At 41.0% G+C, this 17,446-nt stretch overlaps 1 protein-coding gene across 1 annotated transcript in view; it reads right to left on the reverse strand.

The window, feature by feature from the left end:
* iars2 (isoleucyl-tRNA synthetase 2, mitochondrial) overlaps nucleotides 1-17,446 on the reverse strand; it is a 111,804-nt gene that overhangs the window by 54,426 nt on the left and 39,932 nt on the right. The window contains exon 14 of the mRNA XM_059985825.1: nucleotides 8,651-8,744. Within this exon, the coding sequence (XP_059841808.1) occupies nucleotides 8,651-8,744 (94 nt within the window). The remainder of the gene's footprint in view (nucleotides 1-8,650; nucleotides 8,745-17,446) is intronic.

A 17,446-nucleotide genomic window follows, 5' to 3' on the forward strand; every position in this document is an offset into this window, starting at 1 on the left:
GCAGGTGTATTGTGTCCGGAGAGCAAAGACAAATTTGAAAAAATCAGTTTATCACGCAGGACAGTGACTCGCTGTGTGGAACTGATAGATGAAGATATAACCAGCGACTTAAATAAAAAGGCAGAGTCGTTCACGTTATATTCATTAGTACTGGATGAAAGCAACGATGTAAAAGACACTGCTCAGCTCCTCATTTTTATCTGAGGAATTAACAATACTTTTGAAATAACGGAGGAGTTTTTGACAATGGAGTCTCTGAAAGGGAAAACACGGGGAGAGGACTTGTATGACCAGGTGTCTGCTGTCATCGAAAATATGAAGCTCCCTTGGAGTAAACTTATCAACGTCACCACAGATGGATCTCCTAATTTGACGGGGAAAAATGTCGGCCTGCTGAGGAGAATACCGAATAAAGTGAAAGATGAAAATCCTGACCAGGATGTTATTTTCCTTCACTGCATCATCCACCAGGAATCTCTATGTAAATCGGTGTTACTGCTGAATCATGTTGTGAATCCTGTCGTAAAACTTGTCAACTTTATACGCGCAAGGGGACTTCAGCACCGTCAGTTCATCACGTTCCTGGATCACCAGGACCTACTTTATCACTCCCATGTCCGCTGGTTAAGTTTGGGCAAAGTGTTTCAACGAGTATGGGAGCTCAAAGAGGAGATCGGTGCATTTTTGGAGTTACTGAGGAAGGCCGGCAAATTTCCTGAGCTGAGCAACAAGAGCTGGCTTTGTGACTTTGCGTTTGCTGTGGATATATTTTCACACATGAATGAACTGAACGTGAAGCTACAGGGGAAGGATCAGTTTGTGCATGACATGTACACAAGCTGGCTTTTTTCTCCAGGCAAATTTCGAATAAGTTATTCACTCATTTTCCCACACTAGCCACGCTGGAAGAGGCCGGCGCAAATGTGAAAAAATACAGCGAGTCACTGGATGCGCTGAACAGAGAATTCTGCCGTCGCTTTTCTGATTTTGAAAAAATTGACAAGTCACTTCAGTTGGTGGCCTGTCCCCTGTCACAAGATCCTGAAACAGCACCAGAGGAGCTACAGCTGGAACTGATCGACCTTCAGTCTGACCCCGTCTTAAAAGAGAAGTTCAACTCTCTTAAACTGAATGACTTTTATGCTTCACTTGGTAAAGAGGTGTTTCCAAACCTCCGGAGGACGGCACAGAAAATGCTGGCATTGTTCGGCTCGACCTATTTGTGTGAACAGGCGCTCAGTGTCATGAACATCAACAAAGCCAGCCACAGATCCAAGTTAACTGACCAATACCTCAGATCCATCCTGAGAATCGCCACAACAAAACTAAATCCAGACTTTGATGCGCTGGCTAAAAAGGGAGACCAACAACACTGTTCCCACTGAAATTAAAAATAAGTTTCTTCGTTGTGGTATGTAAAAATGCATTTGAAAATATTTTTTTCAATAAGCCTTACATGTTACATGTCATTTCTGTTAAGTGATGGACATGAGTAGTGCGCAGGTGCACGTACGTTCTCAGAATAAAAAATGCGCTCCAGATCAAATAATGCGCTCCGCATAATGGCGCGCTGTCACTGTTATGTCTTTGTGCTGGTCGTTGTTGAGTTTTGGCACAGGGGACAATTGAATAAAAAGGAGCAGGACAAGTAGACCTGCATCTCCTAACGTTTTTGAAATAAAGACAGTCAGGAGGAGAGTGATGATGATAATATCTTGAAGGATAACAGAATTTTCAGTGCTTTAAAATAATAACTGTTACTATTTAAAAAAGCTGTATTTTATTCATTTAATTTTCAGTGTTTTAAAAGTCATTTCAATAAATAGCTAAATACCATGGGACTTCAAAGACAGATATTTTGTTGTAATGCATTTGTTCATTTTCAATTGAAATTAAAGCACATGTTTTCTACATATCCCATGATATTTTATTTTCTCTTATGAGGTGTATTACCAAAACACTCCATCCATCTGCTCCTGGTCCGGCCCCCCTGTCAAATTTTAGAACCCTTTGTGGCCCTCAAGTCAAAAAGTTTGCCCAACCCTGGTGTAGGGAGAGGTGCTACATCTTCTATGGCTGCAGGGAAAAGCACATAGGGAGAGCTCACTGCTACATTCAGAGATTCCTACCTGCATCAAAAAGGTGACAGTCACACCAGGGTCCATGAAGAGCAGGTTGAGCCACCTCAACATCTATCGTCCAGTTGCACTCATATCTACTGTTGAGGTTCGTCATGGCCAGAATCAACTCCTGCTTAAGCAAGGACCTGGACCCCTGCAATTTGCTTATTGCTGCAATCAATCTACAGCAGATACAATCTCACTGGCTCTCCACTCAGTCTTGGATCACCTGGATAACCGTAATACCTACGTTAGACTGCTGCTTATTGTTTACAGCTGAGCTTTCTTTGTTCTTTTTTTGCACTGGTTATTTACAGTAATAGAAAAGTACAATATAGAAACATGCCCTTTGGCCCATCTAGTACATGCTGAGCTATTTAAACTGCCTATGATCATTGACCTGCACTGGGACCATAGTCTTCCTTACTCCAACCATCCACATATCTATCCAAACTTCTCTTAAACATTGAAATAGAGCTCACATGTGCCACTTACACTGGCAGCTCAATCCACGCTCTCATGAGTCTCTGAATGAAGAAGTTTCACCTCATGTTCCCCTTAAACTTTTCACCTTTCACCCTTAATCCATGAACTAAAGCTGTAGTCCCACAAAACCTCAGTGGAAAAAGCCTGCTTGCATTTACCTGATCTATACCCCTCATAATTTTTGAATATCTCTATCAAGTCTCCACTCAATCTTTTATGTTCCAAGGAATAAAATCCTAACCTATCCAATCTTTCCATATAACTCAGGTCCTCCAGAACCAGCAACATTCTTGTAAATTTTCTCTGTACTTTTTTGACCTTATTTACATCTTTTCTGTAGGTAGGCAACCAAAACCGCACACAATATTCCAAGTTAGGCTTCACCAATGTGTTAACTTCAACTTAACATCCCATCTCCTGTACTCAATACTTTAATTTTTGAAGGCCAATGTGCCAAAAGTGCACTTTCAAAGATTTATGGACCTGTACTTCCAAACCCCTTTGGTCTACCTCACTCTTCAGTGCCCTACAATTCACTGTGTTGGACCTACCCTGGTTGGTCCTCCTGAAGTGCATCACCTTGTCTGCATTAGATTCTATCTGGCATTTATCAGCTCATTTTTCCAGCTGGTCCATGGGAATCTTCCCAGTGTCTTGTGGAATTTTCCATTTGCGACATTACGTCAGCACTCACAATAAAATCAGATTTCGGAGGTTTTCAGATTTTGGAATTTCAGAGAAGGGGTACTCAACCTGTATTAAGTATTGCAATGTACTGCGCAGCAAAACAAATTTCATGACATATGCTAATGCTATTAAACCTGATCATAATTCTTTCCCAATGATTCCTACAATGACATGGGATCAAATTTCTTTGTCATTCCCTCCAAGACTTATAGCATCCTTCCTAGGAGATTAATCTTTTATCATTACATCAAAACATAAAACTCCCCAACCAATAATATTGCAGGATTAGCTTTACCAGAAGACTGCAATGATTTAAAATAGTGAATCATTGTTTTGCAACAGCAGAGGAATGGACAATTAAATGCCAGTGATGCCCACATACCTAATACAGTAATAGTAGCTATTAAGGGAATACTTTAATTCTCGTCTCCTAGTTAGTACATTGTGGATTCTTTATTCAGGCGAATAATCTTGAATGAACCTTCAGCAGTTCTTTCAATGAACTCAGATGTTCAACTGAGGCTGCACCTGCCTACTGCATGGATTGGTTCAATGCAAATAATTCTCGTCTAATCCTGAAAGGAATGGAGCTATCTTGAGGTCTGGAAAATATTCTTTTCTCAGCAGCATGCCCAAAAGTAAATGATCTGGACTTGCATCTGCTGTATTGTTGCTATTGAACTAATTGTTATGCATTTCGGCAGTTGCTATTATTTATTTAAATAACAGGATTTATGTCCTTGTCACATATCTACAAATCAAATCTAAGAATCCCCAGTCTCAATTTGAGATACTACTTTAATGTGATTGTTTAAAAACCCATTTAATACAAGTTTATTTTCTTCCCCTTAAGTCACATTGCCAATTGTATCAGCAATATTTAACTGAAAATAACATGTACGAAACACGTTCAATACTTTTTCTATGAAATATGTTATATTGCTAAAAACTTGCCAAGTAGAACTACCGGTAATACAATTCACTGAACATAGAATAGTACAGCACATTACAGGCCCTTCGGCCCACAATGTTGTGCCAACCCTCAAACCCTGCCTCCCATATAACCCCCCACCTTAAATTCCTCCATATACCTGTCTAGTAGTCTCTTAAACTTCACTAGTGTATCTGCCTCCACCACTGACTCAGGCAATGCATTCCATGCACCAACCACTCTGAGTGAAAAATCTTCCTCTAATACCCCCCTTGAACTTCCTTCCCCTTAACTCAAAGCCATGTGCTCTTGTACTGAGCACTGGTGCCCTGGGGAAGAGGTGCTGGCTGTCCACTCTGTCTATTCCTCTTAATATCTTGTACATCTCTATCATGTCTCCTCTCATTCTCCTCCTCTCTAAAGAGTAAAGCCCTCCCTTAATCTTTTATCATAATCCATACACTCTAAACCAGGCAGCATCCTGGTAAATCTCCTCTGAACCCTTTCCAATGCTTCCACATCCTCCCTATCGTGAGGTGACCAGAACTGGACACAGTACTCCAAGTGTGGCTTAACCAGAGTTTTATAGAGCTGCATCATTACATTGCGTCTCTTGAACTCTATCCCTCAACTTATGAAAGCTAACACCCCATAAGCTTTCTTAACTACCCTATCTACCTGTGAGGCACCTTTCAGGGATCTGTGGACGTGTACCCCCAGATCCCTCTGCTCCTCCACACTACCAAGTATCCTGCCGTTTACCTTGTACACTGCCTTGGAGTTTGTCCTTCCAAAGTGTACCACCTCACATTTCTCCGGGTTGAACTCCATCTGCCACTTCTCAGCCCACTTCTGCATCCTATCAATGTCTCTCTGCAATCTTTGACAATCCACTACACTAACTACAACAGCACCAACCTTTGTGTCATCTGCAAACTTGCCAACCCACCCATCTACCCCCACATCCAGGTCATTAATAAAAATCACAAAAAGTAGAGGTCCCAGAACAGATCCTGTGGGACCCCACTAGTCACAACCCTCCAATCTGAATGTACTCCCTCCACCACGACCCTCTGCCTTCTGCAGGCAAGCCAATTCTGAATCCACCTGGCCAAACTTCTCTGGATCCCATGCCTTCTGATTTTCTGAATAAGCCTACTGTGTGGAACCTTGTCAAATGCCTTACTAAAATCCATGCAGATCACATCAACTGCACTACCCTCATCTAAATGCCTGATCACCTCCTCAAAGAACTCTATCAGGCTTGTTAGACATGAACTGCCCTTCACAAAGCCATGCTGACTGTCCCCGATCAGACCATGATTCTCTAAATGCCCATAGATCCTATCTCTAAGAATCTTTTCCAACAGCTTTCCCACCACAGACGTAAGGCTCACTGGTCTGTAATTACCTGGACTATCCCTACTACCTTTTTTGAACAAAGGGACAACATTCGCCTCCCTCCAATCCTCTGGTACCATTCCCTTGGACAACGAGGACATAAAGATCCTAGCCAGAGGCTCAGCAATCTCTTCCCTTGCCGCATGGAGCAACCTGGGGAATATTCAGTCAGGCCCCGAGGGCTTATCCGTCCTAATGTATTTTAACAACTCCAACACCTCCTCTCCCTTAATATCAACATGCTCCAGAACATCAACCTAACTCATATTGTCCTCAGCATCATCAAGTTCCCTCTCATTGGTGAATACCGAAGAGAAGTATTCATTGAGGACCTCACTTCCACACCCTCCAGGCACATCTTCCCACTATTATCTCTAATCGGTCCTACCTTCACTCCTGTCATCCTTATGTTCTTCACATAATTGAAGAATCCTTGGGGTTTTCCTTTACTCTACTCGCCAAGGCCTTCTCATGCCCCCTTATTGTTCTTCTCAGTCCCTTCTTAAACTCCTTTCTTGTTACCCTATATTCCTCAATAGACCCATCTGATCCTTGCTTCCTAAACCTCATGTATGCTGCCTTCTTCCACCTGACTAGATTTTCCACCTCATTTGTCACCCATGGTTCCTTCACCCTACCATTCTTTATCTTCCTCACCGGGACAAATTTATCTCTAACAACCTGCAAGAGATCCTTAAACATCGACCACATGTCCATAGTATACTTCCCTGCAAAAACATCATCCCAATTCACACGCACAAGATCTAGCCTTATAGCCTCATAATTTGCCCTTACCCAATTAAAAATTTTCCTGTCCTCTCTGATTCTATCTTTCTCCATGATAATGCTAAAGGCCAGGGAGCGGTGATCACTGTCCCCTAGATGCTCACCCACTGACAGATCTGTGACCTGACCTGGTTTGTTACTTAATACTAGATCTAGTATGGCATTCCCCCTAGTTGGCCTGTCAACGTACTGTGACAAGAATCCATCCTGGACACACTTAACAAACTCTGCCCCATCTAAACCATTGGAACTAATCAAGTGCCAATCAATATTAGGGAAGTTAAAGTCACCCATGATAACAACCCTGTTAGTTTTGCACCTTTCCAAAATCTGCCTCCCAATCTGCTCCTTTGTATCTCTGTTGCTACCAGGGGGCCTACAGAATACCCCCAGCAGAGTAACTGCTCCCCTCCTGTTCCTGACTTCCACCATACTGACTCAAAAGAGGATCCTGCTACATTGCTCCGGGTCCCATCCCCATTGCAAAGTAGTTTAAATTACAATTCCCATTGAAAATTGTAATGTATTAATATTCACCATAGCTTAAAAGTTTTTATTGTTAAAGAAACTGGCAATAAATGATTTATGCAGTTTTAACAGATTTATAATCTACTATAAAATTAAAATCCATAATTTTTTAACATGTTTAGCTTTAGATGGAAGATGAAATATCCAGCTTGAAAGGAACAAACTCCAGCATATTCTGGAATGTGTAAAAATCTTCCTGTTGTAGTATGATCAGGCATATCTATCACAACATCGCGCTTGTTATAGACCAGCCCTCAGGACGCATACCTTGAGAGAACTCATCATCCTTTGTTTTATTTGAACCTTTCTGCAAGTGGTTTTATTTCCTCACAGGACAGAGCAAAGCTTCCCTGATTAGGAATACAGACAACACTAATATTACAGAATTGAGTGAGCTTGCAGAATATCTAAATCATTAAAGCTTCAACAGAAATGATGTTTGTTCAAGAATTAAAAATACAGCTACTCAAATCAAAAATAAAACCAAATTCTGAGGTTGTCCAGCACTCTCCCGTGAAGGAAAATGCCCTCTCCATACCTACTCTCTAGGCCTTTATATTTTCAGTAATGTCACTGAGATTTTCACACCCCTCCCCACAGCCCCTATTCTGATACCTGATTCTTTTAAACTCCAGTGAGTATAGGCCAAGAGCCATCAAACACTCATTTGTTAATCCTTTCATTCCCGGTATCATTCTTGTAAGCCTCCTCTGGATCTTTCCAATGCAGCCACATCCTTTCTTAAATATGGGGCCCAAAAATCTCTCCACACTCCAAATGTGGTCTGATCAATGCCTTACAAATGCTCAGTTTTATTATATACCATACTGTCCAGATTTCACTACTTAAATGTATCACTTCAAACCAATATTAAATTTGACATAGTATTCCTTTGCCAATTTTCCCAGTTGATCAATATCATGTTGTAACCTTAGGTAACTTACCTCATTGTCCATTGTAACACCAGTTTGGTATCATCAACACCTAGATTCTCACCAAAATCATTAGTATATCCAACAACATAACAGAGGTTCCAGCAATGATCCCTGTAGCACATCATTGGTCACAATTCAAAAAATAACGACTGACTACCTGATCTCCACCTTTTGAACAATTTTGTAATCCATTCATTAGATCATTCTTATTTTTCACAATAACACTTAATGTGGCATCTTACCAAATGTTTTTTTTGGAAATCTAGATATTGTACATCTACTTGAATGCCTTTATCCATAGGATTTGTAAACTCTTCAAATAAGTCAGGAAAAGTAGACCATGTTTTTCAAAGTTTCACAACTTTTGAATAATTCTGCACATAGCTTAATTATTCACATACAATGGAACTGTTTCACCAACTCTACTATTAGTAGACAACTTGCCACTGAGAGATGACATAAAAATTGAAAATGCTGAAAATACTCAGATCAGTTAAGTACCTGTGGAGTTATAGACAGAGATAAAGGGTAAATTTGATATTATTTCAGATTTCCAGAACTACAATTTATTCCTTTCCAGTTTTTAGTACTAATTTTTAGTGAAAATGAAGTCAGTTATTCAAAACCACAAAATTCCCAACTTGTTCAATGATATTCAACAACGATATACAACAGCTATATGTTGTATTTTAAATCTAACTCTCAAACCATTTCTTTAGATTAAAATATATAAATCATTTAAAATATGTAACTTCCATTAATATTTAACTTCTAACCTTCCAACACATTCGCCCATGAGATGCCACTATCAAACCAAATATCCAGGATATCTTCTCCCTTGATATAGTTTGACACATCAGAGCCTCCACTCTGCAGAAACAAAAGCATGGCAAAATAATTTAACCCAAAAAAAACATCTGTACTGTATTTAAACCCATTACATGATTACTTAGCTGAAATTTATTGTGATACAAGAGGTCAATGTGGGCTCTTGGCAGAGGAATCCCCAATCTCATTAACTTTCTACTGATTTAATTGCATGCCTGTAACCTCATACCCATATTCATACTCTATTCCTCTCTGATACCCTTCAACTCCCCTTTGGTTCTAATACCTGAAGTAATTAACACTAGACAGTGAACATGAATGTGGAAGGAAACTGGAGAAACAGCCAGAAACTTGCATTATCATAGTAAGAACATGCAAACTACAGATAGTAAGCAAGATACTAAACTGGGTCCTTGGAGTTGAGAGGCAGCAGTAGTGACAGGTATCACTGTTGCTGACACAGTTAAAACAAAAAGTAAGATCCAATGATCCAGCCATTTTTCCCATCATCTTATTCCAAACTATCACACAAATTATATTTAAGTACAAAAGTTAAACTGCTGGAATTAGTTTATTATTGTCACATGTACCAAGATACAATGAAAAGCTTGTATTGTCTTGCATACTGTTCACTCAGATCAAATCATTACACAATTCATTGAGGTAAAACAAGGTAAAGCAATAACAGAGAAATAATACAATTTAACAGCAACAGAGAAAGTGCAGTGCAGGTAAACAATAAGGTGCAAGATCATCACGAGGAACATGTGAGGTCAACAGTTTATCTAATTGTACTAGGGAACCATTTAATAGCCTTAAAACAGTGAGTTAGAAGCTGTCCTTGAACCTGGTGGTATGTGCTTTCAAGAAGATGGAATGTTTGAGATAGGTGGAGTCTTTGATTATGCTGGTTGCTTTACTGAGTATAGAGTCCATGGAGGGGAGGCTGGTTTCTGAGATGTGTTGAGCTGTGTCCATAACTCTCTGCAGTTTCTCGCAATCACATGCAGAGCAGCTGCCATACCTAGTTGTGATGCATCTAGATAGGACACTTTCTATGCTGCATTGATAAAACGGTCAATGGGGACGTGCCTAATTTCTTTAGCCTCCTAAGGAAGTAGAGAAATTGGTAGGCTTACTTAGATGTGGTTCTATATAGTTGGCTTAGGATGAGCAAATGGTAACATTCACTCCTAGGAACATGAAGCTCTCAGTTCTCTCAACCTCAATACTATTGAAGGAGAATGTGTACCATCTCCAATTATTAACTAATAAAAGAAAGCATGGCTTTAAAATTCCAACTTATTTCATGTTTTAATTCCTCTTCAGTTAAAGAATAAAGTCCAAGTTGAAGTAAATTTATTATCGAAATACACATAGGTTACCATATACTACTTTGAGATTCATTTTCTTGCAGGCATTTAAAGGAAAATAAGAAATACAATAGAACTTATATTAAAAAGCACTATACCTCAGCAAAGACTGGAAAAAAACCAATGTGTAAAAGAAAACAAATAGTGTATATAATTAAGAAATGATACAAGAACATGACTTGTAGAATCCTTGAAAGTGAGAGTGTAAGTTGTGGAATCAGTTCAGAGTTGTGGTGAGTCAAATTATCCACACCACTTCAGGACACTGACTATTCTTGAACCCAGTAGTGTGACATTATGCATCATCTTATCTTCTCATGTTCAGTGCTACAGCAGATGACCAAGTAAGGTATATTAAATCTGTGTTTTCATTCTCTTTTAAACCATTTTGAAAAACCAACTGCTACAAGCATGTAAAGCAACTTAAAGATAGTAACACGTTATTCGAAATTGCAGATGTTAGAAACTGCATTCTGAAAATAAAGGTCATTGTTCAAATAATTCCATGAGAATAGAAAATGTGAAAGATATTATCTACAAGAAATTTCTGTGCACTTTTGAAGTAGGTGAAAATTTTTATTTAACCACTTCCTCCTCAGAAGGCAAATAATATGGTCTGTGAATGATTTTATTCAGTCATAAAAGTTCAAATGGAGCCACGTTTACTTCTGCAGTTTCAGCATTACACTCCCAGTACAAAGGTACAGAACAAAGTAGGCATATGTTTTAGTAATCATAAAGGAGCTGACTCTCACTTTTATTAATCATGACTTTTTTTAAATAAATAATTTTGATGGGTTAGTTCAAGAAGATTAAAATTCTCACATATGCTTTCATACTTACTACAACAATGAAACTCAAGGAGTAGAATAAATATTATTCTATTCAATATCACAAATATTGTGAAAGTATTCCTTGCAGAACTATTTTACCTGAACAAAAATGGAGGAAGCATGAACCAAGGTTGAAAGGAGAGCCAGGAAATAAATACATTGAGTGATTGTTAAAGCTTAAATCAGATCACAGTTATCTCTTCCAACTGATTTGAAACATTACCATCCTAGCACGTTCACGTCCAAGTCTTAAAAGATCCAGGTCCACATTAGAGGATGTAACCAAAACAGAAGCACAAATAATTGGCAAACAAGTGATTTTTTTTTATTCTTAAAAGTAAAATGGAGATTTGTAAAGGATGAAAAACTCAACACATTAAAAAAAATCCACACCCTGCAGGGCTACAAGAGTATCATTACAACATGGGAATTAAATTGGTTAATTCTTCAAATGGCACAAATATAATGAGTTGAATAACCTCCTGGCTTGTAATTTTTTTCAGTAATTTTCATGAATAGGGTGAATGTGGGAAATCATTTGGGTTATTTGAATGCTACATCTGCAATGCTGTAGTTACATCATTTATTTTAGTAAGGTTTTGAATGACTTGGGGTTTGGCAGTTCCTCAAGTTTGTTATACCTGGGGGCGGTAATGGGGGTAAGTTGCCACTACCTATTAAATGCTCCCAACGGTCTCTGCCACTGACAACCAAATCCAGTCCCTAGTTTCATTTGTGTGTTATCTACTAAGCCTGATGGAACCTCTTCTACTGTCAGGAGAAGGTGCAAAGGTGGGTTACTGGCACCTTAAAGCCAGCCACGTTGGGCAGGTGGGACTCATCAGCCATGGTTGGCAGCTCATCTGGAGGGAAAACTCTGATCTCAAACCTCTGCTGTCTTGCGGATATACCCACTCACGGGGTGAGGCTACTGGTGTAAATGCTGAGGGAAAAGATCCGAACCTTGAGTCCCTAAGGCAGTCCTACATTGAGTTCAAAATTGACTGGCAACTCCTGCAACGATGCTGGTGCCAAACTGTATTGGGCTCTTCCATTCCGTTGGGTTCATCAAAGGGGGATCTTGCAACAGCTTGCTCTCCATATTGTACTACCCTAGCTTGCAAATCTAGACAACTAGGATGTAACATCCATGGTCGACCCTGACCAACAGAGACCTCAGGAATTTGGCAATAGATTTACTTTACAAGGTAAAATTCTTGTTGCTTAAAGCCTGATTATCAAGTTAGTACAAAATTTTTGTATTTAAAACCAATCATTGACAAGGTAGTCTCTAAAAAGGAAAAGTCATTCCATACTAATCTTACTGTAACTAAAGTAACTGCATAACTTTTATTGACATGGCATCTTCAGCAGAACAAAACATCAGAAGAACATAATCAAAATGACATGAATACTAAAAAAAAGATTTTAGGGAAAATGGACAACATCCTAATAGGATGAGTAAACCTTAAGCATGATCTGAAAGGGGTGAATTCCAGATTAGATGGTGGCATTGGTATTAACAATAACAATAAAAAGGGACTGATATTCGAGCTGGGGAATGGGAAGGCAATGGAAGTTTTAAAATTTGATGACATCCAACTTGGATCCAGAAGAAAGCAGCAATGGGCAAACAGTTACCGCAAGAGATTCGGCAGATGCTGTTAATCCAGAGTAATACTCATAAAATGCTGGAGCAACTCAGCAGGTCAAGAAGCATCTTTGGAAAGAAATAAAGAGTTGACGTTTTGGGCCGAGACCCTTCATCAGATCGGCAAGTAGTACCTGGTGTGAGAGAGGGAATGTGCAGATGACAGGTTCTTGGAGACTTGGAAGACCCTGGAGAAGATCAGACTGTTCAAGTCTGCACATAGCAAGGGCAGGGATGAGAGTTTTATTTGCAGCTGGACTTTAGCACATGGAAGTAACATCGATATCGATGAACAGGTTGTAGGATCAGAATGTCAGCTTTAGATAAAAATGCAGCTGGACTTTAGCACATGGAAGTAACATCGATATCGATGAACAGGTTGTAGGATCAGAATGTCAGCTTTAGATAAAAATTTAAGAAATAAAAATAGTATGCCATATGACCTTGCTATCCTTTTTCCCAATTGAAAATATTATGGCTGATCTGGTCATAATTTCTACTGTCAAATTCTTGCCACCCTATACAGGAATGAGCTTCAAGAAGTCTTCAATTATATTGGTGCCTAAGAAGAGCATGGGTGACCTGCCTTGATGACTATCACCCAGCTGGACTTGCAACCACAGTGAAGTGTTTTGAGAGGTTGGTGATAAACATATTGTAGGGTAACATAATTGGGAGAAATGCACATCATTTACAATCACTGACATTGAATTGGGTTTTGCTTAAAGAGGCTGGTCTGATGTGATGACATTGTTACATAAGGATTTTTAGCACTCTTGTGTACATCGGTTTTGGAGTTCAATAAAATGTGTTATGGGTTTCATTAAATATAAAACACCTTGTTTCATTTTATTTGTGAATACCTACAGTGGTGACCACGATGCTCTAGGATGATTCGAGTTATTGAACACTTCGGCCAATGCAGTCGCTTTGAAACTGCCAGCTTTGGGAGCAAAATGCCGTCGCTCAGTTTGCACAAGCTAAGGCCCAGTTTGCTCTGCTAGAAATCATTGCCAACGACACCAAATTCTACTATATGGTAGTGTCGCAAGGAATACCACTGTGGCGAGAGTGTCGAGTTTGCTTGAACACCCATCTGAACGTGATAAATACCAATCACTGAAAACTCACCTTTTACAGTCTTCTGGAATATCGGAGTACAAGTGCACCAAACAGTTGCTCTTCTTACCCAGTCTCGGTAATGCTAAGCCTCAGAACTAATGGACCACACGCTGGGAAATCACCAACCTTGTTTTATTTTTAAAGGAAACATCATACAGCAAAAGTCTGATCAAGTTCACAGCCCATGGTGGACTATAGAATGCTTGCTAAAATGGTTGATATTCTGCACTCAGCTGGATAGCAATGTATCGTTCCTCCTTAATTCTCTATCTCAATAAGCCCAGTCAGCAAGGCCCCCAACATAAGGATGCACGTGGCTGTGAAATAGATTACACTGGGCCTGTGTTTTTACCATGCTTGCTTTGGTACAAATGTTAGGAAGTGCCAAATGTCTTGCAGCTTCGACAGTGCCAGCTCATTGGGACAGCAGAGGTCTGGGAACACCGTGGGTTTCAGATGCCAGGGTCATCTACTCTTCAATATGGACACCCTTTTAGGGTGATGTATCTTATGTGACACAGATGCTCAAGTGAGTGTGTTGCCAGCATCACCAATTGATGAGAAGGCAAAGAGCAACGAAACCTCAATGAAGACCACCAACAGTAGCAAGATCCAAACTTATGGGAAACACTCTACTTCAGTGGGTGATGTTACACATAGGATTTCATCCTGATTAAAGTGACTACACCTCTCATCGGTGTGGATTTCCTGTGTGCCCAAGGACTGTTAGTCTATCTTAAGAACTGCCAGCTTGCGGATGTCAAGGACTTTGGGTTGTTACCCAGCTTCCTCAGTAACTTCCCCACCTTCATCAGTAACTTCAAGCTCATGCACCACTGTTTGTGAGTTTACTCAACTGCTGGGGTAACTCCCAGACTGTACCAAGCCCACACTCTCCACTACAGTGTCAAAACGTGGAGTCGAGCACCACATTCCCACAACTGGCCTGCCAGTCCATGCCTGTATGCATAGACTAGACCAAGAAAAGCTGGCAACCATGAAGGCAGAGGTTGCCAATATGGAAAGACCTCAACTGGGCGTTGCCCCTCCATATGTTCTCCAAGTCAGATGGTGGCTGCTGCCCATGTGGTGATTACCGATGCCTTAATGAGGCCACCATCCCCCGATCATTACCCACACATGCATGACCTTTCAGCATGTTTAGCTGGAAAGTTATTTTTTTCCAAATTCAATCTAGTTAGGGGCTACCATCAGGTGCCAATGTGCTTGGAGGATGTTTGCAAAACAGCTATAATAACCCTGTTTGGCTTTTGAATTTCTGCACATGCCATTTAGACTGAAAAATGCAGCACAGACTTTCCAACAGCCGATGAACTCTGTATTCAAAGACCTAGATTTTCTTTTTGTTTACCTGGTTGACATGCTTGCCATCAGTGCGTCCAAATTGGAACACGCATCTCACCTAGGCACACTCTGAGCGCTTAAGCCAACACAGGTTGATTATTAACCCTGCTAAATGCTAGTTTGCGTTGTCAACCATTGATTTTTTCGACAATCGCATCTCTGCAGAAGGTGCAAAACCACTCCCATCAAAGTAGCTGCGACCGTGGATTTCCCATCGCCCCGTACTACAAAAAAACCACAGAAGTTTTTAGGTATGGCAAATTTCTATCACCGCTTCATTCCGCGAGCTGCTGCTCTCCCTGAGTGGTGCGCTTGAAGGCAATACCCCGTATCAGGTGCTTGACTAGTCAGCAGACATGACCAGGGCATTGGATGATGCCAAAGGAACTCTAATGAGACCATACTGACACACCCGCTCCCCAATGCACCCACAGCCGTTAATACTGATGCCACAAACAATGCTGTGGATGCTGTGCACAAACAGTCGGTAGGAGGTGTGTGGCAGCCACTTGCTTCTTTCAGTCAGCAGTTCCGTTCCCCTGGAAGTACAGCACATTTGACCATGAGCTTCTCAGTCTCTCTCTGACTGTCCACCATTTTTGTTTTCTTCCAAAGTTGTCATTTCACAGCGTTCATTGACCACAAACCCCCATGTGCACACGATAGTCAAAACATCAGACCCTTGGTCTGCACAGCAGCAACACTGCCTGGCATACATATTCTAGGATATACAACATCTCAAGGGGAAGAATAATGCCTTAGTCGATGGCCTCTCTTGGCCAGCTGTTGAAGCTGTATACCTAGGGCTTGTCTATGCTGGCAAGGCAGCGACCAAGTTACTGACCCACAGGTCCAGACCTCCCAAACAACAGTCATGGGCCTGCGATGGGCTGACATTAAGTTGAAGAAAGCTGGCATTTCTGTCCAGTGCAATATCTCAACTGGTTGTCCTTTCCCCATCATGCCTGCAAAATGAAGACGGATTTTTTTCAACTCCTCACACACCTCTCGCATCTGGGCTGGGAGGATGCATACAAACTGGCATCGACGATGGCCGCAGACATGACTTGGGCGTTCATCGGTACCCGAGTTGTTCGGTTTAGCTCCCCATCCGATATTTCCCCTGATTGTGGTCCCCAATTCATTTCAGACCCCTGGGCTGCGAAGGCCCAGAACTTTGGTATTAGTATACATCACATCACAGCTTATCACCTGCAGTCCAAAGGCCTATGCAAGTGGTTTCACTGCTCCTTAAACGGTTGCTCTGAGGCCTTCCCTGACCAATGAGTGTTGACAGGATTGTCTCCCATGGGTCCTGCTATAGATCAAAACTGCTCCAAAAGAGGACCTGCAGTCATCCGCTGCGGAGGTGGTACATGGGCAATCGTTACAAGTGCCATGTGATTTCATTCCTGCCACCACGACTGCCTGGTCAGCCTCTCAACAGCATTCCACCTTCCTCAGTAAATTCAATTCCTTTTCACCTATTCCAACTCCCATCATGTGTACAGCACTCTTGGGTTCCCGGTGATCTACAGTCTGCCTCGTTTGTTTTAGTCTGCCATGATGCACAACCAACATCCCCTTAGGCCCTCTTACGATGGCCTGTTGCACATTTTGGAATGAGAAGCAATCACTTTTATCATAGATAAGAGGGTTAAACCTGAACCCGCTAGGCCTGAGTCGATGTAGTAGTAGTAGTAACATTGAGTTGGGGTTTCGCTTTAAGAAGCTGGTCTGACGTGATGACATTGTTATGTACGGATTTTTAGCGTACTTTTGTGTTTAGGTTTTGGAGTTCAATAAAATGTGTTACAGGTTTCATTAAACATAAAATGCCTCATACACAAAATGCTTGAGGAACTCAGCAGGCCAGACAGTATCTAGGAAAAGAGTACAGTTGACGTTTCGGCCCGAGATGTTGACTGCACTCTTTTCTTAGATGCTGCCTGGCCTGCTGAGTTTCTTCAGCACTTTGTGTGTGTTGCTCAGATTTCTAGCAACTGCAGATTTTCTCTTGTTTGTGAACGCCTCGCTTCGTTTTATTTGCAAAAACGTACAATATCAGCTCTTGTTCATGAGGCAACTTGGATCACTCCAATTTGTCTCCTGGAGCAACAAGTCCACAATAGAGGTCATTTCACTGGCTCTTCACTCAATCTTGGAAAATCTGGACAGCAAAGATGCATCAGGATGCTGTTTATGGACTACAACTCAGCATTCAATACCATCATCCCCTCAAAGCTAATCAATAAGCTCCAAGACCTTGGCCTCTATACCCATGCAATTGGATCCTGGATTTCCTCACTTGCACACCCCAGTTAGTTTGGATTGGCAACATTTCCTCTATGATCTCCATCAGCACTGGTGTACCACAGGACTGTATGCTAAGCTCCTTGC

This window comes from Hypanus sabinus, chromosome 12 (assembly GCF_030144855.1).
Source record: "Hypanus sabinus isolate sHypSab1 chromosome 12, sHypSab1.hap1, whole genome shotgun sequence".
Lineage (NCBI taxonomy): Eukaryota > Metazoa > Chordata > Chondrichthyes > Myliobatiformes > Dasyatidae > Hypanus > Hypanus sabinus.